This window comes from Poecilia mexicana, unplaced genomic scaffold, assembly GCF_051168715.1.
Source record: "Poecilia mexicana isolate PSO_F unplaced genomic scaffold, ASM5116871v1 scaffold_2, whole genome shotgun sequence".
Classification (NCBI taxonomy): Eukaryota; Metazoa; Chordata; class Actinopteri; order Cyprinodontiformes; family Poeciliidae; genus Poecilia; species Poecilia mexicana.
The window spans coordinates 17,798,814-17,823,508 of NW_028263371.1; the positions used below are offsets into that span (position 1 = coordinate 17,798,814).

General features: G+C 41.7%; 1 protein-coding gene across 1 annotated transcript; it reads right to left on the reverse strand.

Moving 5' to 3' along the window:
- Nucleotides 1–1,033: 1,033 nt before the first annotated feature.
- On the reverse strand, nucleotides 1,034–23,227 carry rftn2 (raftlin family member 2). The gene is made up of 9 exons (XM_088012223.1): nucleotides 22,754–23,227; nucleotides 11,380–11,560; nucleotides 9,312–9,420; nucleotides 9,022–9,190; nucleotides 8,229–8,447; nucleotides 6,231–6,337; nucleotides 4,121–4,224; nucleotides 3,934–4,015; nucleotides 1,034–2,779 (listed from the first exon to the last, which is right to left on the reverse strand). Exons 1-9 carry the CDS (start codon nucleotides 22,890–22,892, stop codon nucleotides 2,573–2,575), a joined length of 1,317 nt encoding a protein of 438 aa, XP_087868349.1. The 5' UTR covers nucleotides 22,893–23,227; the 3' UTR covers nucleotides 1,034–2,572.
- Between the last annotated feature and the right edge of the window lie 1,468 nt (nucleotides 23,228–24,695).

Here is a 24,695-nt window from a genome sequence, read left to right on the forward strand (position 1 = left end):
AAACTCCGCCTTCAGGAAGTCATCACAACATGACTTCTCGATTAACCCTTTAACATTTTTACCAGTGTTGCTCTGAGAAGTAGCTCCTACAACAGAGGATGGGCAACTCCAGGCCTTGAGGGCCGGTCTCCTGCAACTTTTAGATGTATCTCTACTTCAACACACCTGAGTCAGTTAATGAGGTCATTAGCAGGACTCTGGAGAACCTGACTGCACTTAGGTGATTCAACTATTGGATTCAAGTGTGTTGGACCAGGGAGACATCTAAGAGTTGCAGGACACTGGCCCTCGAGGACCAGGTTTGCCCACCCCTGTCCTATTATCTCAGGAAAAGTGCAGCTCCACCAGGTGTCTGCTAATTGCTGCTGGCTAGTCTGAAGGAGCTGAGAGGGGGAGTGGTAGGGAGCAGTGCTCTGCAATTTTAAAATGGTTGATTCAACAAATATGTTGCTCTACCACAACATCCCAACTCTCCTTTCTTATTCTTACTTAGCTATAAAACTACAGAGCAGCAGCTTTAGTAAGTAACTTTTATCTACCATCAGAAGTAGAACATGAAGTTGGCAAAAAAAAAATCTAGATTCAGTTTACAAATTTCCCTTGAGGATAAAGTCTGTTTGATAGTCTTTCGATACTTTTTAACCTTTTTTTTTTTCGATGAAAAAAATATTTGTGCTAAAATGAGAAAATGTGAAATGACCTTTTAACGAATCGTCCAGATCAAATGTTCAGCTGCTGCAGGTGTGACTGCATGCAGAGAGCTGCATAAACATTTGACTCTGATAGAACAGGAACAAATACATTTTTGTCCAAGAAAAGCCTCAGGGACAGACAGAAACTAAGTGAAAGAGTGGACTGCTGCAGTTCTCCTATCTGACTGACTGGAAGATTAGGGAACAGCTGGAAGCTACCATGACTTGTGTCTTGGTGACAGAAGAATCCTGATAAAATCATAGTGTGAAGAAGCTCGCCTGTAAAAGTTCCTGCCGCCAACAGCAGGCGGAGAAGAGGCCAACACAGTTAGAGAGAGGTGTGGGAGTTTGTCTCATGCGTTTTAATATATTATCTAATAAAAACCTTTGAAACTTGAGAAAAGCCTTTGTTCGTCAGTAAATAACAGAAACACGAAGAAAATGTAAAAAGAAAACATTTAGTGTGCATGTTTTCCCAGATGGAGACCAACATCACGCATGTAGTTGGCCTTCTCAATACTGCCACCTGCTGACCACAGTTGTCACTGCAAATCAGATTTGATAGATGGGATTATGGTTAATCTTTGATTATAAGAAGAGTACAGAAGCCGAGAGCGGCCATTTTCTGCATATACTTTTCCCAATGTTTTTCTCAAAATAACGAGTTGTCCTTCAAATCCATTCATTGGTGACATGCTTTTGAAGAATGAAATCAGGTTTAACACACTCCAGTCATCTTGTGATATGATCCAGATTAACTTATCATGAGAAAACCATGGGGGAGAAGTACATGTGGAAAACAGACATCTTGAGAAAACCATTGGGGGGGAAAAAAAAGCATATGCTGAAAACGTCCTCTCTCAACTTCCGTAAGAAGAGTGCACATGTACATTACACAATAAAAGCATCAACAGTGACAGAAATTAATGTAGAAGTTCTTAAAAAAAAAAAGGAAAAGCTGGGACACTACTGACATCTTGAGTCTGGAAGGTGACGCTATTGGTTCTTCCCATCAGTCCATTTTACTCGTTATCTCTTAAAAAAAAAAAAAAACAGCTTAAAGCGAATCGCAAAAGTATTCACACCTCCTGAAACTTTTTGTTTTTGTCATGTTACGACTACAAACCTTGCAGTAATGTACTAATACAAGGTCAAGTACTGGTGTGTTTTATTGGGATATTTTTTCTCTGCAAAAGATCAACACAAAGTATAACATTGTGAAATTAAAGGAAAATAATTGACTCCTTTTAAAGTTTTACACATAAAAACCGTTTAGTTCATTGATCATCCACTTGACAAATGTGTTGATCTACAACATCCCAACTCTGTCCTTTCAGAAGAAAATGTACAAAGTTCCAACGGTATGAATACTTGTACAAAGTCTAACTTAGGCTTCTCATATGAAGTGTGAGCAGAGCACGAATACCTCAGCATTTCTGCAACATGAATGATTGTTTCCAACCTTCTGCAGCTCCATTTCTCTCTAATCTTCAAGTGGATCACAAAAGCAATAGATGCGTTAACAGCACTGACATCTGTAAAATCCCTGCTTAAACCATAACAGTCACTTTAATGACAGAATACCTTGGATTAAAAATAATAATAAAAAATTGTTCCACTGCAGCAGTACCGTGTAAAAGTCGTCTGAACAGTTATCTGTGTTTCAGGCACCAGACTGAAGGATCTCTGTAAAAAATACTGAGCAGTAAAGATGGAGATGAAATCCGATGATGAAGAAGTTCAGGTCTGAACAGTGGAGCAGCTTTCCCTTCTTTCGCCGTCACATCAAAAAGTGATGCAGCTCCTTGTTCCTTCTTAATATGGCTTTAATTAAAAAAAAAAAATCAGCCCAAAAAGTGCTGAGTCAGCTTCCTTCCTGCTCACATGCAGGTGACCTCGGCCTTCCCCTCCTCCTGCTCAAAGCCCCCTTCCTCCAGGTGGGACAGGGAGCCAGAGTAACCGCCTCCGAACACCGGGAAGCCCCCAATGCCTCCGCCCGTGGCGGAGGAGAGGTCCTCTGTGGGGGTGGAGCTGCTGACCGCGCGGCTAACTGAGCGACTCGACACGTCGCTGTGCGCCGAGACCGTCTGTGGAGGCGAGAGGAAGAGGAGCATCAAGAAACAACCGGAAACTGATCCACCTCGAAACTGATTCTGATCGAGAAATGACGAGTTTCACGGTGATGAGATCCACTCAAACATTAGCAGCGTTTCCATTACAAACGTGCGCAAAACTTTGCTGATATTCCACTAATGTAAAGGAAACACAATTTTGCAATTGCCAAATTCCACTAAATACAAAACACGACTAAAATGCCATGCTATAAGTCGTTAAAACACATCCCGACCCATCAACCCGCTTGCCACTTCCTGTCGTCGTCTTGTCATTTCTGCCAGTTCTAACATCAAGTTATTGATCACATGACTCGTGTAATATGAAAAAAGTGCAGTTTTGTGAAATGCACTGATTTCCATATGCCCAGAAAAAAAAATCACCTCATCTTAGCGCAAGAAATTTTTTAATCCAAAAACATGAGTCAAATTGCCATGTTCCCATTGAGCAAATTTTTGTAATTCCAATTTACACAATTTTGTGGTCGATGGAAATGCAGCTAGTGTGGTAAATGCAGTAGACCTCGTTGTAATGATGATGGGTTTCTATGACAACCATTCTGTAAATCTTATTGATTATAAGCATCACTTTCACCTCCATGACGGTGCTGTGAAAAAAATATTTAACCCCTTAGTAAATTTCTCCTGCATTTACACTTACTTAAATGTTTTGTTCAATGTTTTTAAAATGTTAACATTAACATACATTTTAAAATAAATGCTACGTCGCTTATGGTTATATTTGCATTAGCTCATATTGAGTCTTTGATGCGGGTCAACCTTTGCCCCATGTCTTCCTCCTCTTTCAGAAGCTACTTTTCTGTAGATTCACTGTTAAATAAAGACAAGTGGAGCCAAAAATATATTTAAAAAATATTTTAGAAAATTAAATATCAATGACTGGCCAAAAAAATTGCAATCAGTGCATCCCGAGAATTAACTAAGCCAATTCACAGGCCTGTGATGGCAACAAATTTTCAAAAAAGGACAAAGCACCAGACTGAGGACTTTCGTCATCCAGTGTTTGGCAGAAAGAGAGAAAGGAAAAAAAACGCTAAATCTTTCAAATGGAAATCATTGCGCTCGTTTCGTTACGTCTGAGAACGTTAAGGACCCTCATTTCGTCCCACCTTGTTCTTTGGATATCCGGGTGTGGAGCTCCTGACCGGCCTCTGCAGGAACACCACCTGCTTTGTGGCCAGGTTCCCGTCGCTGCTCGCCGCGCGGCAGCAGGAACAGCGTGACGGGAAAACAAAACACATTAGCAAACAGCAGTACCTCACATAAACGCCATGCATCAACCCACTCTGTATCCACCTGTCGTGTCGAATGATGGGGGTGGGCAGCACGCAGGTGAGCAGCCAACCAAACTCTGCCAGGGTGTGGAGCAGCGGCCCGTAGTCCGTTTTCACGTCAGGGCCCTGAACACACCGCAGACCCAAAACTTACAGATGAATCTGTAGCTGAAATCACGGAGCTCATTTCATTTTTATGTGTCACAAGTTACTCTCTGTGCTACGGTCTGATACATGAAGGTAAAGCAGAAATAATTAAGATTTTAACAGGGAAAAATCTGAAAAGTGTGGTGTGCATCAATAACCAGTCCCTCTGAGTGAATTCTTCGTAGAGTCACATTTTGCTGCATTTACCGATTAGACGTCTTTTTGAGGTACGTCTCCGCCAGCTTTGCACAAACTTTGACTAGGCCACTCTGAAGCATAAATGTACATTGTTCCAACCAATTCCATTTAACACAACTGGAGTTTATTAACTGCAATAAATCATATGTTAAAATTGTTTTTTTTAATATAAAGTGTAATCTTATACAAGTTCAAATAACTTAGTGAAAATGGCGATAGAAGATAATCTTGTCTCACAAAGGGGAAATTCAGGAAAACATTGTTTCTGATGCTCATCGTTATGATTGGATAATTGGCAGAATTGTTTACAGGAAGTGAAAATGGACATACAAGTTCATTTTCTGTTGCAAGATGATATTTATTTTATCCAGAAGCAACCATTGGATAGATTTTGAAACACCAAAATATCCACCTTTCAAAATCATTAGCTTGGGGCCGGAGGATTCTGTTAGGTGTAGGGCTGAAACGATTCCTCGAATGATTCGAGTACCTCGATTACTAAAATTCCTCGAGGAAAATTTACCTGCCTCGAAGCTTCGTTAATTTATGTTTTATTAGTTAGCGCATCGTGTTCCGGCCGGGACTTCATTTGCGTTGCGCGGAGCTCTCACTTCCGCCTCTGAGTTGTTGACAAAAGCTAAGTCTCAGCGGCATAAAGTCCAATCTTCAAGATTGGCCCGTGGGGATTTTATTGATTGATGATAATGCCCGACTTTTTTTTATCGTTTTTGGGGAACCAATAAGCATCCTTAAAATGACTGGGGGAATGCCTGGAGTACGGCAGCATTTCTCCTCCGGGGCTGCTGGTTGAAAGCGAACGGCGGGAAGAGCGCTGAGGTGAGCGGATAGACTGAACAGGGCGGGCGGCTGAGTAGCTGATGCTTACCGTGTAAATGTAGCTTTACCGACGAACCGCACAATACATTTCATATCCCGGTCTGAAGAAACGGGTGGCGGAGCGCATCGTACATGGCTGGTAGATGAGTTTCTGAGTGTGACCAGTGAAGGTGTCGTAAATATCCCGTATTGCTTCCCCCCGTGTTCGTCCCCCGGTCTAACGGTTCGTCAGTCCGCTGGTCTATTTCCTCCCCTCCACCCCATGTTCGTTCATTCGCCCTCTCCTCCCACTCCAGGCGGCATTTCCCGTATTTTCAAACCCAAAGCGTGACAGGTTAGGTGGCAAGGTGAGTTTAATTAATCTATTAAACTCACTGAAGATGAATACATAAACTAAAAGCTGGATTGTAGACATTTTTTATAAGCATATTTGTGAGCCTGCCTCTTTGTTATTACATTCAATATAATTTCAGATTTTTCTATAACTTTTCTTCTGGTTAACTTAGAAAGTGAGCTATTATTGTTACAGGTTACTTTTCTAAACTACAAAAAAGCAACTGTTAGGGATGCTCAAATATGAAAAATTGGACTGATATTGATATCTGATAGTAACACCGGTATTATGCCAGATTTACCAATATTTCATTTTATAATTTTTTTTATCCGATTACTCGATTAATCGTAAGAATAATCGATAGATTACTCGATTACTAAAATATTTGTTTACAACAGCCCTAGTTAGGTGACTTTTGAAGGCAGTTTCTTGTTCTGGATTTTATTTAGGGGTATCATATTGACTGGGATGAACATAAACACACACCACATTACTCTTGTTTAACAATAAAAAAAACTTGTTCCAGATGGTTCTGGAGTGAACCAGGAAAACACACCCTGTGAACCCCTTAAAGGTCACATTTCAGGGTGGAGCCGTGACCTTTGGAGTGACCCACCTCGGTGACGGTCCACTGTTCCACCACGATGGTGTCGTTAGGGGGAGGTGAGGTGCTTCGCTCCTCGTACACAAACAGTCCCTCCAGAGATCTGGGAACCGGCTCGCCTGCAAAACACACACACACACACACACACACACACACACACACACACACACACACACACACACACACACACACACACACACACACACATTTGCGTGGCTATCTTTGTGGGGACTTTTCCATTGACTTCCATTCATTTCGACAGCCTAAACCTTACCCTAGCCATTTTTCTAACCATCATATACCTAACTCTATCCAAAACTCAATTCATACCTTAGCCCTAAACTCTGACCCCTTACCCAAAAAACAGGGTCTCCCCTTGTGGGGACCAGGCTCCGGTCTCCACAAGGAGCAATTGGTCTCCACTACGTAGTATATGTCAGGAAAATCGTCCCCACAAGGCATTACAAACAAACGCAGACACACACACACACATACACATCTCAGCTTTGGGTTTTTGATGATTTGTTTCACTGATTCCCCCCCAGGGGGAGCTCTGACTGCAGTGAACACAAGATGTGTTGTTAGCAGTGGATGAACCTCAAATAAGTGTAGCTGAGTGTGATGAGTTAAAATGACCCACTTATTAGAAATAGGTTGACAGCTCCCATGTGTGTGTTTGAAATGAGGGGATCTAATAAAGGTTTGTTCCATTCATCTACTGCAAATATCTATGTATTTTTTTACTTTTATAAAAGTTACATGCTACAGCTTTAAAATAAAGTTGTTAAAATGTTCCATGTGCTTATAATAAGTATATAGAGCCTGTGTAGGTGTGTGTGCGTGTGTGTGTGAGCCAACAGAGGCTCAGGAAGTCCCATCAACCCATTTCTTTCCCATTCCTTCCAGACTCCTACACACAAAAATCAGCCACTTCCTGTTTTGTCTCCTCTCTCTCCCCTACTGGATCTAAAATTGGAGCGTCCTCCAGACCTCAACGACCTCACTTCCTGTTGCTTGTGCTGAACAGCTGACATTTGCATCATACACCAGATGCAACACTCACCCCTGTGAGGCCAGTAAATAAATAAATAACATCCTGACCTCTTGGGTCCAAACAAGGACGTGTCCAGGGGCAGCAGAGGGGCAGCCTCTCCCACCAGAACAGTAGCAGAGACCCCCAAAGCTTTGCAGCAGCCATCAAAGCTTCCAGCAGGCTACAGGGGCTGGGAAAAGTTCCCAGCAAACATCCAGATGATTAAAACATTCGCCTTTCTAGGAAGCACCCCTCTGGAATGACTCCAGAGTATGTCAGGAATCCGATGCATGCATGGAAGCAGCCACAGCATCCATTTTATGCTTTCATTTAATGAAAAAGCCTCCTGAGAACAGTATAGAACTGGACCCACCAAGCTCTCGTCAGTTCTCTTCTTTAACTTGATCCTTACTTGGGTTCAAATCATGACAACACGCTGCTGATTCAACAGTGTGGCCTGTTCTGGCGTCTGGACAAATTTGAATCAGTTAAAATCTAGGATACGGAAAAAGTCTGGACTGGATTATCACAGATTAAATACAGACCCTGTTCTAAACCCACAACAAAAATAATCTAGAGGTCCACAAAACAGTAAAATGTAGATTTTTGAATGAGTGTGTTTTGTTTTGTTTTTCTCAGGTGCACTAGGTGTTTTAGATGTGGGCTACATGGGCAGTTGCCCAGGGCAGCACCAAGGGGAGGGGTGCCCAAGAATAAGAAAATAAAATACATCTTATACGTTGGTTGTGCCCTGAACAAGTTTGCTACATGTTTTCCTTGCTTTCTGTTAGAAAAACCCCCCAGATAATTGCTTGCATTTTAATTGGTTGGGGGGCGGTAGAAGGAGGGGCTTGCCCAGGCCACCATTCCTGTTAGAACCACCACTGTTAGGGCGTTTACCTGAAACATTTCTCTGAAACAGTTTTGCTAAAGGGGCTAACCCCACCATCCCTCCATGCTTACAGCTTCAGACCAACCTTTGGGTGTGTCCCAGTACACGAAGGAGTCGACCAGTGACCAGCCTTTACGGTAGTAAGCAGCGGTCAGCTCCAGCCAGTCGGCCTCCAGCGCAGTGACCACTTGGCCCTTTCTGGAGACCCGCATAGAAAGCGCCCCCTGGTGGTACTGACAGCCCAACGAGTCCAGAGGAGCGCAGCCTGGGGGCCAGGAATGGAAGAAGACCAGCAGCTTCAAGTCTTGAGGAGCAGACAGGAAACGTGGGTTTATGAGCAGGAACAGGTGCTTTAAGCTTTACATGCAGTACAACAGAGCTCTTTCGAAATCTAAGAATCCTTCTTTAGTGACTTGTTTGAAATGATGCTTTATTTACATTGCCCTTGGATATTAAATTTTTGCTCCAACACCCTGCTGAACAACAGAGAGTAAATCCAGCTAGTGGTGGCCATTTTTATATCATTTATCGTGATAAATTTTGGCATTATAGCAATTCTGATTTATCGCCACAAATTCCAGTTAATGACTTTAAAACCCTTCCAAACTGTCCATATTTTCGGCATCGTTAGTTTTACTATTTGCTCCGTTTATTCAAAAGTATCAGTAAATAATTAATGAGCAAATATGATTAAATGTGCAATTTAGCGACGCAAATCACACTTCTTTATGCGAATGGCGTCCTAAAGAAGACCAGTACCAATGGGAATAATTTTCTAGTGGAGTATTTGTGTTTGTGCGGCTATAAGAAACTAGTAGTTCTTATTGTCACGTTTATCACGAAAGTACCACAGTAAAATACTATAGGTAAGGTCAAACCTGGACTGTAGGTGTGCTCCTCCTGCTCTCTGTCTCCAGGCGGTGTTTGGGGCGGCGTACGAGGCGGGGAGCGGCAGCCTCTACTGGGGCTGAGCCCGTTGGTGACGCCGCTCACCTGCTGCAGGACGGAGCCAACGAACTGAACGCCTCCTCGTGCGCTGCTGTTCACCTGCAGGACGCACGCCACACGCGAGCTAAGTTAGACCCAAAGCGTCCGTGGCTTTTTTTTTTTTTTTATTTGTTTAACAGAGGCTGAATATTCAGAGGTGTGGTTCAAGGAGCTGTCTGACCCTGTCAATCAGCGCCCGCACCGTGTCGCTAGTTAGCGAGTCCCCGGGTAAAGGCCACTCCTCCACCCTCAGCACCGGCGCGCTGTGGCACGTGGACGCAATCTGGTTGCTGAAAGCACCAAAAAAAAAAAGAAGAAGAAGAAGAAGAAGAAGGAAAAAAACACCAGTGTCCGATGTCAAATTCAGAATTTGGTAAATAAAAACCTGTGCAGAGAGAATCTGCTGAGCTCAAGCTCATCTACGGGGTCAGACACATTCAGTGGGGACAGTGGGTAAATAACTGTTTTATTAGCACTATTTTCTCCACTGTTTGTTCGATATCAAGATATTTGAAAATATTATTAAATCCAGTTACTGAGGAGTGAATGCAACAAGTCAGTTTCTCGATGAAATCTACGTGGCTTCATTATAGAAAACTTAACTAATTTTGAATACTAAAGTGACGTTAGGTGCACGGTCTGATGAATACCACAGTATTTTATGGCCACTGTAGATGGGAGGAGGGGGGGGGAAGGAAGAGTCAATTTCTGCCAAGAAAAAAGTCAGAAACTTTGAGATTAATCTCAAAGAACAATGACATTTCTGAGTTTTAAAAGTCTAAAATTTGCTAGAAAACACAAAAATCTTCAGATTCAAGAGATAAAAATTTCCAACTTTTGGAAATTCTCAGTTAGAAAAGTCAAACCGTTTTGACTTTTGGAATTCAGAAATGTTCTTCAAGAAAATTCAGAAATGTACTCCTCTTTACTTTTATCTTTTATCTACAATGGCCCTAACGTATGGCGTCGTAAATAAAGGATTAGACTGGAATGGATGTAATTGACTTGGAATCTATCTGTGTGATTGCCCTGAATTGAGAAAATTTTTGTTATGAATTCAGGGCATATAAATAAACTGAATTTAATTAAATGAGTCTGAATTGGTAGAATGGATGGAGCTACACATAGGGCAAACCTGTAAGAAAACCTGTTAGAGGCTGCAGACGACTAGTGAGTTGGGTGGAGGATAATGATCACAAACACACAGGCAGAGCTCAGATGGAACGGCATAGATCAAAGCATGTTCATGTGCTAAAATGGCCTACTTAAAGACCTGGATGGACATCCATCTAGAGCTACAATGGAATGGTTTAGATTAGTTTATTCTTTTTTAACAATTACCACCTCAAAGCTTCCCAAGTATCACCATAATAACGTGACTAACACCATTTTAAGACAGCAATAAAACAGAACCTCCCAGCTATTTGTTCTATTTGAACCAAGAAGTCAAAACTTCTTGGGGAAAAAAAAACAAAACAGGAGGGCCGTCTGAAGTCTGACTTCTATATTCCAGCCGCAAAGTTGAATATATCCCAGCAATCCACAGCTCTAAATCCAACATGGCTGCCACATCTCTTTAGCTCAGTAGCTTTACATCACAGTTTAGCTTACAGTGTTTGATAAGCCTTGAATTCATTGTACAAATTGTTTGACCTACTGATTGTAGCTCGTGTGATACTGGTGGCACTTGTAACACAGCGTCAGAACCATGTATTCATATGTTAGACCGGCCCAGTCAAAGCAGAAGAAAGGACAGAGAATTCAGCTGTAACGTGTCCAAAACAGCTGCAGACATACACCAAGCAAAATGTAGTTCTATTAAATATTGTTTCTGGGTTTTAAAACTTTTTTTTTTTTGTTTTAAATCAGTTTCATTTCATTTCACAAGGATGTCCTGCTCTGTGTTGGTTAATCACGCACTACACATTGTCTTTCTTATAGTAAATCCATGATAGTTATGGCATCACAGCCAAACAATCAGAGTTCAGGCACTCTGCCTCCTCATTGGCTGCTCAAACACCCCTGTTGTTGAGTGAATTTCTAGCCAATAGAATCCATAGAAAATGCAACTCAAACCAAAACATTTCCTCCTCCTCCAGTCTGACCTCCATCTGAGACTTCCTATTAAATATGCACCTGACCTCATCTATCTTTCATCGTCTCACTCCATGGCACGGCAGTGACTGTTGGGGGTGTCATCACCAGGGTGACCCGGTTTGGGTCGGGGGGCCGTGGAGGGGGTGGCGTACCTGGGTCTGGGACGGGCCAGGACGGCGCGGTAGAGCAGGCTGAAGGGCAGCGACCGGCTCCGGCCCAGGGACAGGATGATGGGGTGGAGGGCGGCCAGGGCGTAGCCTTGGGTGTAGAAGGACTGCAGCGCCTGAGGAAGCTCACATAGGGAGGACACATACTGGATGGTAGGACGGCTGCCTGTAGGGACACACAGATAGGCCAGGTCAGGGGTCGCCACACAGGTTCTTTGGACCTCCAACAATGGCTCTCAATGCCTTGACTAAATATGCTGAAGAACTAAATAATGTTATTATTAAATACAGATATAATAGTAAATGCAGGTCTTTACCAGTAATTCCTATTTTATCATGGAATAATTGCACTGAATAGTAAACTATTTTCTATGATGACATAATGTCTAGGCTTCAGTCAGGCTGTGAGAGAGCAAGGCTTAATGCAGATAACAGGAAGGCTGAAGTCAGCAACAAACTGTTAGCTGTTTTAACAATGCTAATAATGCTAATCACAAATATAACACGCCAAAGCCAGCTGAAAATGTCTTTGTTGAAACACTGTAAAAGCATGTTTTAAAGTGAATGCTCTCTCATACACTGAAAAAAGAAAGCAGGTGATGACACTTAAAATAAATTGAGGTAATTTGTTACAAGCAATCAAGTTAAGTTTCTCCCAAGAAAACATACTAAGTTTATAAAGTTGTCACGTTAAATAAACTTACATAAATTAAGCTTGACAAACTTAATTTATGTAACAAATTAACTCAAGTCTTTTTTTTTTAAGTTGACGCTCTGTTTTTCAGTGTGCAGCAGGATGTTGCCTCTGCTCCTAATTAATAGGAAAGCTGCAAAAAATATTTACGGAGATGTTTATATAGATGCTAAAGAGAAATTTAGATAGGTTTAAATCAGTTTAAAGTTTTTTATGAAAAAAAAAAACAGCACACAATCCAGCTCTCTGCTTATGACACTAAAAAAAGAGATATGACGCTCCAACTTTTAAAAAAAAATTAGCTTGTCTTCCATTTAAACAAAATAAGTTTGTCAAACTTACTTTATTTACATTTGTTGAACATGACAACTTAAACTTAATATGTTTAGTATTTACTTGGATAAATGTCTCTGAATTTTGTTAATTTGTTAACCAATTAACAATTTTTTTTATGTTGGATCACCTTTGCATTTCTCCTTTTATGCATATAAAGAGCTGAATGTTGTTTTTTTTTTCCTTTGGTAATCAGAGCAGTAATTACTGTCGTACACTGCTTCCACTAGGACTTCTCTTTGAGTCGCTCTCTAGTTTTTATTTCAGGCTCAAAACAAGCCTGGAGTCAAAGTAATGATTGAAGCCCAGCAGTTAAACTACACAGGGATTATTTTTAACATTTTAGTTGATTGCCTGTTTTACCAGGTTGAAAATGAAAGCTGCAGAACATGGGCTTAAGTTAGCATAAGGTCTGTAAACAGTGTGTGTGTGTGTGTGTGTGTGTGTGTGGGGTAGTGGGAGCATTCCACACAACAACACCCCCACCGCTCTCTAACCAACAAACAACCAGAGGTTTGGGAGTCCGGCGCACAGCTGACATCACTGTGGTCTCACTGGTTCCCATTAGACCCAACCAGTTAAAAATGGAGCTGGGGCAAACACGGCTGCGCTTTACTGGAATTCCTGTGGGCTTTACCGCCGCTTCAAAGGCAGATGAACCGGCGATGGATTCAAGTTGCAAGTCAGACGCTGGAACATGGAGGGACCGAGAGGAACCAAGGACCGTCACATGGAGAAGATCCAAGGTTCCTGCAAATTTTAAAGTGTTGTAAATTTCATCAGTGTTTTTGAACACAACAGAAAACTGAATACAAACATTATTTGGGTTTTGGTATCAATTTCCTCCCACAGATCACGAAAGAACCCGGTGCTAAAAAGTGATTTGTGATTCAGCAGAATATTTCACAGGTAGTTAATTGATAATCGATTTTATCGCCCGGCAGCCCCACCCTGATGACTGTGATTATCAACCAGCAGAGCTTGGGGTTGACGCCAGAGGAGGGGGCAATCTTCGCCACAGTCAAACCCTCCCAGGAGAGCCGTGGTGGCTCACCAAAACACATCCACACCAGGCTTTTATTCCGACATTTCGCTTTCCTCCTCCACCTCCTCTGCCCCCCACTGCCTGCCTGACCCGTCCACTCGCACACTGAGCCCTCTGTTCAGAGCTGCGTGGGAGAAAAGTTGAGTGGAGGAGGAGGAGGAAAGGAAGAGGAGGGGAGGGGGTTACAGAAGAAGGAGGCAGTTTAAGGGGAGCAGAAAAACAGAGAGGGGGTGACAGAGCTGAGGGAGGTTCAGAGCCAAGGACCACAGTTTATGAGCGCTTCTGTGAAGGCCAGCAAAAGAGGGCGTTGCCTGGCAACGAGGAGCAAGACAGCAACAGTATATATGCCGTTTCATAACGTCGGGAATATGTGAAGCCATTATGGCTGCTATCAAGGCAGCTGTTGTTTTTTATTTCAATGACTAGGAAGTTAGCTGATGGTTTTGAGCCACGGTAAAATTATTGCTGGATGCATATTTTTCGTCCTACTGGGCCAGGCTGTTTGTTACAGGGCTATTTTTTCTAGTCACACAATTAGCTTGCTTAGCTTAGCATAGCCTAACTGTATACAACTCTGTTTTTAGCACGCTCATGCTAACTGTTCAACTTATTTATCAACTAAAAGTCAAAATGACTGAACCATTTTAGAATGCCAACTGCAAACAACTGTTTAATTTCCCGCGTTTCTCCTTTATGAAGAGTTTTGTTTTGTACAGTAGTTCTTACTAGTTATTATTAAACACCATATACATCAACTTGCCAATGAGAGTAGAGCTGGAAATGAGCCAGTTGGCTATAACATCATGCATTTACATGTAAATGTTAATTAATATGTAACGTGCATTCACACCAGCCCTGTTTAGTCCAACTCTAGTTAGTTTGCCTGGAAGGTTCGGTTTGTTTGGGTCCAATCAAACCCTGATCCTCCTACAAACTTTGTACTCTGTTCATTTGAGGTAAACTCTGGCGCGCTGCGAAAATGTGAACATATGTGAATCCCAAGCAAACCAGAGATTGCTCTAAAAGCAGGAAACAAACTATAACGCAAGGCATTCTGGGTAAATACAACCAAAACAAATGAACATGTCTAGCGCTGCAGGGAGAAATGACTGAACGTCCTGAAGACTTTCTATTTCCAGTCACAGCTGCCATGGTTGATGATCCATTAAAACAAGCTAATCCAGGTCTAACTAAAGTATTTGCGGTACTTCTGTCTATTGTTGTAGATCACTGCATCAACTTCCTGTTGTATGTCATTCATGACTCCTCCGGAGTCACGCAGACAAAGAAGACAGTTCTGAGTTACCTTTCCCTGTCCTTCAAAGCTGCTCTAAATTTATTATGTGCAAAACTGACTTTAATCTGAAATAATCCAGGACTGGATCCTGAGATCAGACAGGGATTAGAGGCAGACAGAGTGGCCTGAGGCCCAGCAGGTCTGACCACCTTTCAGAAGATTACCAAACACCTCGGCGTCAGGTTAAACCATTCCACCCCGTAAATCCCTCCGTACTGCCCCCTCCCATACAGTCGACCTTGCCCGCTATCATCTACACCCTTCATGTCGCCCGTTAACTCTTGGTTCCAATCAAAGTGCCTGTGCGACGGGGCCGTGTGCACAGGAACGCGAAGGCCGAGGCTTTAAGGACCACCTCTGACCGGGGGTAAGGCGGACGCATTTTGCTAAAATGGATCGTACTGATGCACGCTCTGTTAACCAGAGAGCTCCTACAGCTCCATGAAGAGCAAACTGGAAGTGACAGTTTGAGGGAACTGATTAGAGAAAGGCCTTCATGCATCACAGAAGAGTGCAGACCACAGAATGGATACAAATAACCCCCCAACGAACATGAAGCGATGCCTAACAGCACTGGGTTTACAGCCTAAATGATCCCTTAGCACCACAGGGTGAATCACAGAGGTGGAGTTAAGGCCTGAGTCCCTTCAAAGGGGGAGAATAACGTGTTTTCCAGCCACATAGTACCATTTTATAACACGATGTTACCTTCAGTTGTTATACAAATGCTGTATATGTGATATATAACTTAAAAGAAATTTGACTTCATAATTTAACGTCTTGAAATTGGGCTTGTGTCTCTTCAAGGAAGTCCAGCTCTTTTGGAAACTCCACCTTCATCACTGTAGCTCCTGTAATGAGCTCAGCTGATGCTCAGTTCCACCAGGTGTTTGCTAATTGCTGCTGGCTAGTCTGAAGGAGCTGAGTGGGGAAGTTGTGGGGCAGGGGGCTGCTCTATGTTTCAAATTTTAAACAATCATTGGCTCAATTTCTATTGACCATATTACTGTGCAATTTTACATTTTGAAAATAAATTTACTTAATGAAAAATTTTGAAAAAAACAAAAAAAACCTACTTTTTTTATCTAACGTTTTGGTGCTACAAGATTTCACCTGTTTTGGCTATATTGAAATTGGTTTATCTTGCAAAATTAGAAACTTTTTTTTTTGCATCACACAGGTCACATGATCACCAACCGGATGTTGCCACCGTGAAGAAGAAGACAGGAAGTGATTGGAGGACGATGGCGCGGAAAGTTTTTTAACAACTTATCGCGTGAACAAATTTATTCACGTGTCATTTTAATTCCGTTTCTCATTTAATGCGAATGCTGCAATTGCCAAACTGGGCAGAAACTGTCCCACACAGAACTAATGTTGGCTCCTTAATGGTAAACAAGACAACAGGTAATCCCTCAGATTGATCACTCTTAAATCCTCAGGGCTCCACGTCCTGGTGGTGTGGACAAAAGCAGGATGACCTAAGTGGCTACTGAGCTGAGGCCACACTCAACAGTCTGCAATCAAGAGATCAATAGCTTTGAATATCCTGCTGGAGTCCAGATGCTTCCTCCCCTTCACAGAGACACAATATGGATACCATTTATTCTATATACTATAACTCAGAAGGCAGAGTCAGTGCAGTCATGAGGTACTTTAGCGAGATGCATTGGAGTCGGACCCCACATCAAGTCTCCTGTTAGTCAAAGTGAAACCAGGCCAAGCTGCCTGGGAGCTCTGGGGGGGTTGTGGGGACGGGGTGTGTGTTCTCACTGTGTGTGTCCCAGAAATGCTTGGTAGTTTCAAGGAGAAGCACAGACGTCCTTTAGCCGTTGAAGTGATTGATTTGACCGACTCTGAGTCCAGCCCAGAACCTTCATGTGGGACTGGAATGCTTTTAGGTCGGTTCGTCTCCAGGAATGGAAGGGCGGTGAGCTGAGCTCGTCGAGTCGAACACCACCTGATCATACACGTGCATGTGTGGTCTTTCACGACACATTATGTGGACTACGATTGGTTTTGCTTTAAGAAGACATCAGGGTGTTCGTAAACAAAGAGAATCTGACCTCTGTGTTCCAGAATAAGCGGCTTGATCAAGATTTAGTTATCACAACCTGACAGATAGAAACACCCAAAGGAGCCAAATCATAGTCTGTTAAACTAAAACCATTTTTAAAAAAGCAATAGTCACTTTTCTATCCTTCCTTTTCCTTTACTTCATAGCAAAATGCAATGTAAAGCTGCATTCTCACGGTTTGCTGTCTTGCTATGTATATAAAAAAACACACAGTTATTACAGTTATTAGGGCCAATTAATAATTAGCTATTATTTGGTTAGCATGAAATCTTGTCAAGTCCTTGAGATGTGTGTTGTTGTTTCTTTGGCTTCAGATGAGAGAATCCTGTCAGAACTTAATGTGAAGTGAGAGTGTCTTCATTCTGGAGACATGGTGTGAAGCTGGTTGGCAGACATCAGCTTCATATGGGTGGTACTGCACTAAAATCATTTACTTGGCAAGAAATAGCTCGGCAGATTGAAAAAAAACGATGCCAGTTGTAAGCAGACGACTACAAACTGGGTGAACTGGTATTTGCACTGTTTTATTTTCGTATATTACTGTCTGTTGTCTTTACTGCACAAATAACTGCACATTTTGTACCTTTTTTTTTTTTTAAACCATCCTACTCATTTGGACGTTCCTTGGATCAGACTGCTATTTTCGCTAAGCTTTCAGTATTTTAAGTTATAATTTTGTCCTTACTGTATGGTATATTGTTCTTAATTTTGCTTTTTAGACATTTTTAATACTTTTACCCTTGTGTGAACGTACGCGCCATAATATCCTGTCAGTTACATCTAAATTACAGTTACACTGTGAGACAATAAAGGCTATTCTATTCCCTAGAAGAGTGCAGGTTATCTCGGTATTCTGTCAAGTATGGAGCTTCACACTCAATGAAAGCATTTTTGTCCAATTAAACGAAGTGTAAATGAGTGCTAAGCCGCCGTTTTCACACTGTTTGCATGTTGTAAAACTGCTGGTGTGATGCTGTCATTTTCACCTTTCTTCTTTCGATTGAACCCTTCCTGCAACAAAGTCACCAACGTGGACAATTAACACCTAAAGGTCTTCGCTCGTGTGGAGAATCAGGACGAAACCCCGTCTGCTGTTAGGATTCTATACAGGTGAAAATCTATTTATTTAATACTTGGCACATGTATTTTTGGATCCAGACACACAGATGAGTCACATGAAGACGCTCTGTGAGTGAAAAGCTTTATTTATGCGCGTGTCTGAGGGCAGAGAGTGTGACTGTGACTGAGAAAACTGTTACTATAAATGTTCATGAGTATAATTCAAACTAACCCGTTTTTTTTGTAATCAAGCGTTGTGGTGGTAGTGAGACAGTTTTAGTCTTTTCCTTCTTCATAATCTAGACAATTTGCTGGAATCTTCAGACCCGCACGAGAATATCCATTAGGAGAATCTGCGTCTGCCAGTTTGTGTCCTGAAGCTCAAGGAAACTGATTGTTTGTCAGGGACGATGTTACAAAGCATCCCATTAAGTCCACCTCTGAATGGCTGAGAAAAGAACAAGCTGAAGGTCTTGGAACGACAGTCAAACTCACGACTCCTTGAGTCCGTTTGGCTTAAAATCCCTTTATTGTGGCTTAATTAACACGATTCCTCCACAATAAAGTAAAAGATTCATTGCACCCAAAGTTGGTGCAACTAGTAGTTTGGTTTTAGGGCAATTACTTTTTCACATAGAGCCAAATCATCATTTGAAAATGGCTTTTTGCATCAAGTTGACATTAGTTTAACAATCTGGACCGCTTAATTGTAGCAGACCACTGTGTGTGTAGTGTGTGGGAATGCATAAAACAGAGTGTGAATACAAGCTAACATGCCATTAGCTTGTATTGCTAATAGTTGTTAGCACCCCCAACCATTAGCAAATCGCTAATGTGTTTAATCTAGGGGTGGGAATTATCGAATCAATTATTGTGTATTATTTATCGTGATAAATACCTTGTCATGAAAAGAATTTCGATTTATTGTCATCGACAGTTTCCATTGATGAATGGGAACTGTCTGTTTTGTCAGGATTGTTATTTTTCCTATTTCCTCAATAGGATATCAATGAATATCAATACATTTGAAAATATGATGAAATACAGTGTGTGCTGCAAATCACACTGCTTTATGTCCCTGGTGTTCTACAGAAGTGTGTTACAAATGTGAATTTTCCAAGAGCCGTATTTGTTTGTGTGGTTTTCATTGCTGTGTCATGCAGTCAGAGCCACACAGTTATCTAGAAAAGTTGTAATAAATTGTTCTTATCATCCCGTTTATTGTCACCACAAAATGCTGTGATAAAACTTTAGGTCCTGTAAAGCTTAAGGCTCTAAAGTCAACAACACAACAAAAGCAATTCTTGCTGCATGTTCGTTCAAGAGGACAGAATGCTGCAAGTCAGTAGCTGTGTTTCCGTTGTTCATAAAATTGCACAATTTGACATTTCACAAATAAATTTACTTAACTGAAACATGTCATTTTAAAAAAAAAAACAAAAAAAAAAACAAAAAAAAAACTTGTTTTTGATTAAAAGTTTTGGCGCTAGGATGAGATTATTTTCTTTTGGTCGTTTCAAAATTGGCTGATTTCACAAAACTGCAAAGGAAAGAGTTTTTTTTGCATCATACGAGTCACATGATCAACAACCAGAAGGCGACAGGAAGTAGTTGAAGGATGATGTTTTTTTGAATGACTTACCACGTGACCAAAATCATTCACACGTGATTTTCATTGCGCTTCTTTTTTAATGGAAACACCGCAATTGCAAAATTGTGTTCTTTTTCCACATTATGATACAGCACTGACAAAGTTTCGCACAAATTTCTAACGAAAACGCCGCTACTCACTCAATGCAAGCTGCTGGCTTTCCTTCGAAACTTTTTAAACTACTCTGAATAACTTGAGCTTAATGTGCCGTTTTACTGGAATTGGAATGCATGTGTCACTTGATTGAAATTATTTAATTTTTTTTAAAGTGCCGTGAGACAACATTTGTTGTGAATTGGCACAATAAAAACAAGCTGAACTGAACTGAGTCAATCCGCAACAAACTACCGAAAAATTTCAGAGAAAACTGGCTGCTCAACGGGAGACACGCAACATGACATCAACGGGGCGCCGACCGCAGCTCCTGCACGCCCACGTTCCCACATTCCTGCCCATATCCATGCCCACATAGCGAGGAGCACGCTGCCAATGGAGACACACCCAACTCGGCTGGAACCGAACCAGACATTAACCGGCTGGAGTCGGACTTGACGATGGAGAAGGGGCTTTAGAGTAGGAAACGCATGTAGTGTTGCATGGAGATCAGCTGTTATAGTTGATGTCACGCTACAGAAAGGAAGCCTGTATGAAGTGTAAGAACTTCATCACTGCAGCCACCGAATCAACCTTTCCACACCACGGCACCATCTAAAGTGGAGCGGACCTCTGCTCAGCCTCCCTCATCTCTGACTTTAGAAGCCGCTCTCCGTTCTGTGATTCACCGCCCCCCCCCCCGGCCTGCTGTTTACACACCCGGCTCCTCATTCACAGCTAAATCACCGTTTCCTTCCAAATAGGTCACGGCGAAAGCAGCCAGTTGGAGCACCAGATGAAGGGATTATCCTCAGTGCCGTTCAAATTAGACTCCATTTCCCAGCAGGTGTTTTATTTTATTTTTTTTAACGCGTCAGGGAGGGAGTTTGATTTAGCTGCAGGGGAAGGCGTGTGAATGAGTGAGTGTCCTTGTGCGTTTGGAGGGAGAGAGCCACGAGAGGAGGAGAGGGAAAAAAATCATTGGTGACCTATTTTCTTTTTTTTTTTTTTTTTTGACAGGCTGAATGAACGTCTCTGTTGTATCTCAGGCCCGGTTGGTTATTTCACACAGTAATTTAGGTGCTAGATTCACTTTGTCTTGTTGAGATATTATTTTTACTGCACTTAATATCTACAATAAAAAATAACAGACCCTATAATTAAATTGTTGCCTACTTTTAAACCAAGTAAACAGAGAGAAAATGGTTTTCCTTGAGACTAAATTTAAGAGACAGTCCTTGGAATAAGAAAAAAAATTAGGAGTTCCCTGCTTGGAGATCTCAAAGAAATCATACAGTCAGGATCTAGTGGCCAGTTCAAAACTTTTACTTCACTAATGTCAAAACTAAAAATATGATGTTTCCAATAGATCCATCCACTTTCTAACACCCTTGTCCCTTAGTGGGGTCAGGAGGTGCTGGTGCCCATCTCCAGCTATCGTTCCAGGTGAGAGGCGGGGTCACCCTGGACAGGTCGCCAGTCTGTTGCAGGGCAACACAGAGACACACAACCATGCACACACACACACACACACCTAGGGGCAATTTGGAGAGGTCAATTAACCTGATAGTCATGTTTTTGGACTGTGGAAGGAAACCGGAGTACCCGGAGAAAACCCACATATGCACAGGGAGAACATGCAAACTCCATGCAGAAAGACCGGGGCCGGGCATCGAACCCAGAACCTTCTTGCTGCAAGGCAGCAGCTCTAACAACTGCAGCACTGTGCAGCCCTTTCCAATAGATGAGATATGCAATTAAAATCACATGTGAATAAGTTTGTTCACACAATAAGTCATTAAAAAAAAAAAAGAAAAACTTCATGTCTTCTTTGTGGTTTGTGCCAGTGGCAAGATCCACATCACATGACTCAAATGATGCCAAAAGTGTTTTCATTACAGTTTTGCGAAACAAATCAATTTGATGCGGTCAAAGAAATAAATAAAAATAAATAAAAAAAACCAAGCAAACAAACAAAAACTAAACAAACCAACAAAGAAACAAACGAAAAACAAGCAAAAATACCTCATTCTAGTGTCAAAGCTTTTATCGCGAGTTTTTATCTTAAGTTGCCATGTTTCCATTAAACAAATTTATTTTCCATATGTAAAATTTCACAATGATATGGAGATCTTTATATATATATATATATATATATATATATATATATATATATATATATATATATATATATATATATATATATATATATATATATATATAAAAGACCTTGCTCATATTTAGCAATCCTTTCAGTAAAAGACAGTTATTTATGAATAATGATGACTGTATAAGTACTAAGTCATGTTATGGTGGTTTGTATCTTGTTGCTCAGTAGAGAGACCGTATATTTTTATTCATAAAAAGTTTGAATGTATCCAAAATCGTACAGTAAAATACTGAACTCTCTTCATTCATAAACGTGTGGGTTATTTCCCTGGATTTTGACTCTCAGGCATCTTTTAGATATTTGAATGAAAAAAAACAAAACACACGTGCTTGTCATTTGTGTGACCGGTGTGTCATTAACCTCTTTGGCGGGTTTTAGCCCAGCATTACCCGTTCAGATGAAGCTAGAGTATGACGTAGGCTCCGAAATTAAAATTCTCTCAGAAATGATGCAGAAAATTAACTTGCACGATGCGATAATTCTGAGTTTTCTATTGCCAAGCAGGTGAGATGAGCTGCGTTTGCATTTAATCAATGTAATGCTTTTAGCGGATAAGAATTTAATAAATCTCAGATCACTGTCCCCAAACCGGAACAATAAAAAAGCGTACACACACACACACACTGAACTAAACTTTTTCTGACCTTAGCCCAAGAAAAGTAGTGAAAACTAAGAAAAAAATTAACACATTCCCAAGGAAGTCGACATTTAACAAGGTTCCATCTGCACACAACCACTTTTTGCATACCGACTTTTCAACAGTTTACTTCATATTTGATGATACCAGACGCCACACAATAAATTAATTCCGCCTATTATTATTTTTTATATTAATCACCATTGTCAATATTTTGCTATGAACCTGTATTATGAAATTTCTGACAAAAATATGAGAGAAACACTTTAGAGAGGTTACATTCACAGAGTTCACGAGGTCTACCTTCCAAACTGAAGTCCAGCAGAACATAATCATACACGGTGTCTGTCTTGGTCTCCACCTGGGGTCTCTTCAGGGTGGAGTAGATTTTCCCGGGACTGCTGTCCTCCGGGTCTTCCAGTTTCCTCAAGCCGCAGCCCATGTTCCCTGAGGCGGGGAGAGACGCTCTCTCGGCGGGGTTTGGAGCAACTCAGGAGCCGCCGCCGGTGGACTGTGGAGACTTCAGCTTCTAACTGGACCGCTCCATCCCTCCTCCGTCGGCGCTAATAATCCCTTATTGATGAATGCAAAGCACGAATGATGGCAACAGGAAGGAAAGAGCGGAAACATCCAGCGCAGCGGGTCTAACTTTGAAGGAGTCCCGCAGCAGAGGATGCTGCTGCTGGGGTTGCGTGGACGGGGGAGAGCGGCGCGCTTCTCCTGGAGAAAAGTTTCCACCCCGTAAACAAGTTCACGAGCGGAAAAAACATCACTTCCGCTCAAAACTTCAGAATAAAGCAATAAGGAAGCAAATGAAAGGGGGGACGACTCGAAGGTATTTGGGTGAGTAATGAAGCAGCATTGTGCTAAAATTAATCGAAAATTAATTCGGAAAGTATTTATACGGTTCTCGCCATTCTCTCTCTCTCTCTCTCTCTCTCTCTCTCTCTCTCTCTCTCTCTCTCTCTCTCTCTCTCTCACACACACACACACACTACACACACATTTTGTTGCTACAGTTTTGTTTCTGGATGGATTTAATAAATTTTGCCTTAATATATTAGATGAAAAAAAGTTTTTTTCTTTTTTGCAAAAAAATAAAGTGCATAAATATTCACCCCATTATTCCATTGTTGAAGCACTTTGGCTCATTTTCACACACCTGTTTTCACCATTTCCTCCCATTCTTCTCTGCAGATCCACCTGAGCTCATTCAGGCGGTGTCAGTGAAACAGCAGTTTTAGGTCTTATAATCAGGGAGGTTCATCTGGATTTATGTCCAGGGTTTGGCCTGGACGTCCAATCAAGGACAGTCTCAGTCTGCTCCTGAAGCCTCTCCTGTGTTATCTTGGCTGCTTGCTTAGAGTCATTTTTATTCTGGAGGATGAGTTCCAACAATGAGGTCTCAGGTCCAGATCATATATTGCAGTTGTCATGTCACCATCCCCACAGGAGGATGCTGCCCCCACCAAGCTTCATGGTGGGCTCAGTTGAAAGTGATGAGCAGTGACTGTGTTCCTACACAAACACGATGTTTTGAGTCCAACGCTGATCTTCAGGGTGATTCTCCTGTCCCGTAAGACCGTCAGTTCCAAAAACTACACACATAAAAAACTTACTTTTTTACCCTGGCATACAGGATGAAAAGCTTGCAGGGTCCATTATGCCCCGTTCCTTAAGACTGCAGGAGGGCTAAGAGAGAGAGAAAAATAATGAGCATCTGGCTGACTGTCTGCTATTTAAGCCTAAAGAGTCTTCAGTGGAAACTTGAGAGTGAAAAAGGTCAGAGGTCAGCAGAACCTCAGTGGGGAGGTTCCCCCTTCACCTCCTAGAGCTCAGGCTGTTCTGGGTGTTGTTACTCAGCAGCAGTCTGGGTTTGAGTTACAGCTCTGAGCCCTGCAGCTCAGTGTCAGACATGCACTGATTGGTTAAATGACTTCCTGCTTCATTGTGCCACTTACAGAAGAAGAGCAGATGGCTACAGAGTCTGTGACACGAGGAACCGAGGAATCTTTTCATTCGTTGATTTATGATGCCGTTAACCTTTTCTGGTTTTTGCTGCCGATGTTCTGTAATCTCTGTGTGCTGCTGCCAGTTTTGACCGGGATTCTCTTGCAAAAGACATTTTTAATCTCAGTGGGGATTTTCCTTGTGAAATCAAGGTTAAAAACATAAATAATAATTTAGAAAGATCTACTGCTGCGTTTTTAAACCGTGTACACAAAAGATTTTAACAATAAATATT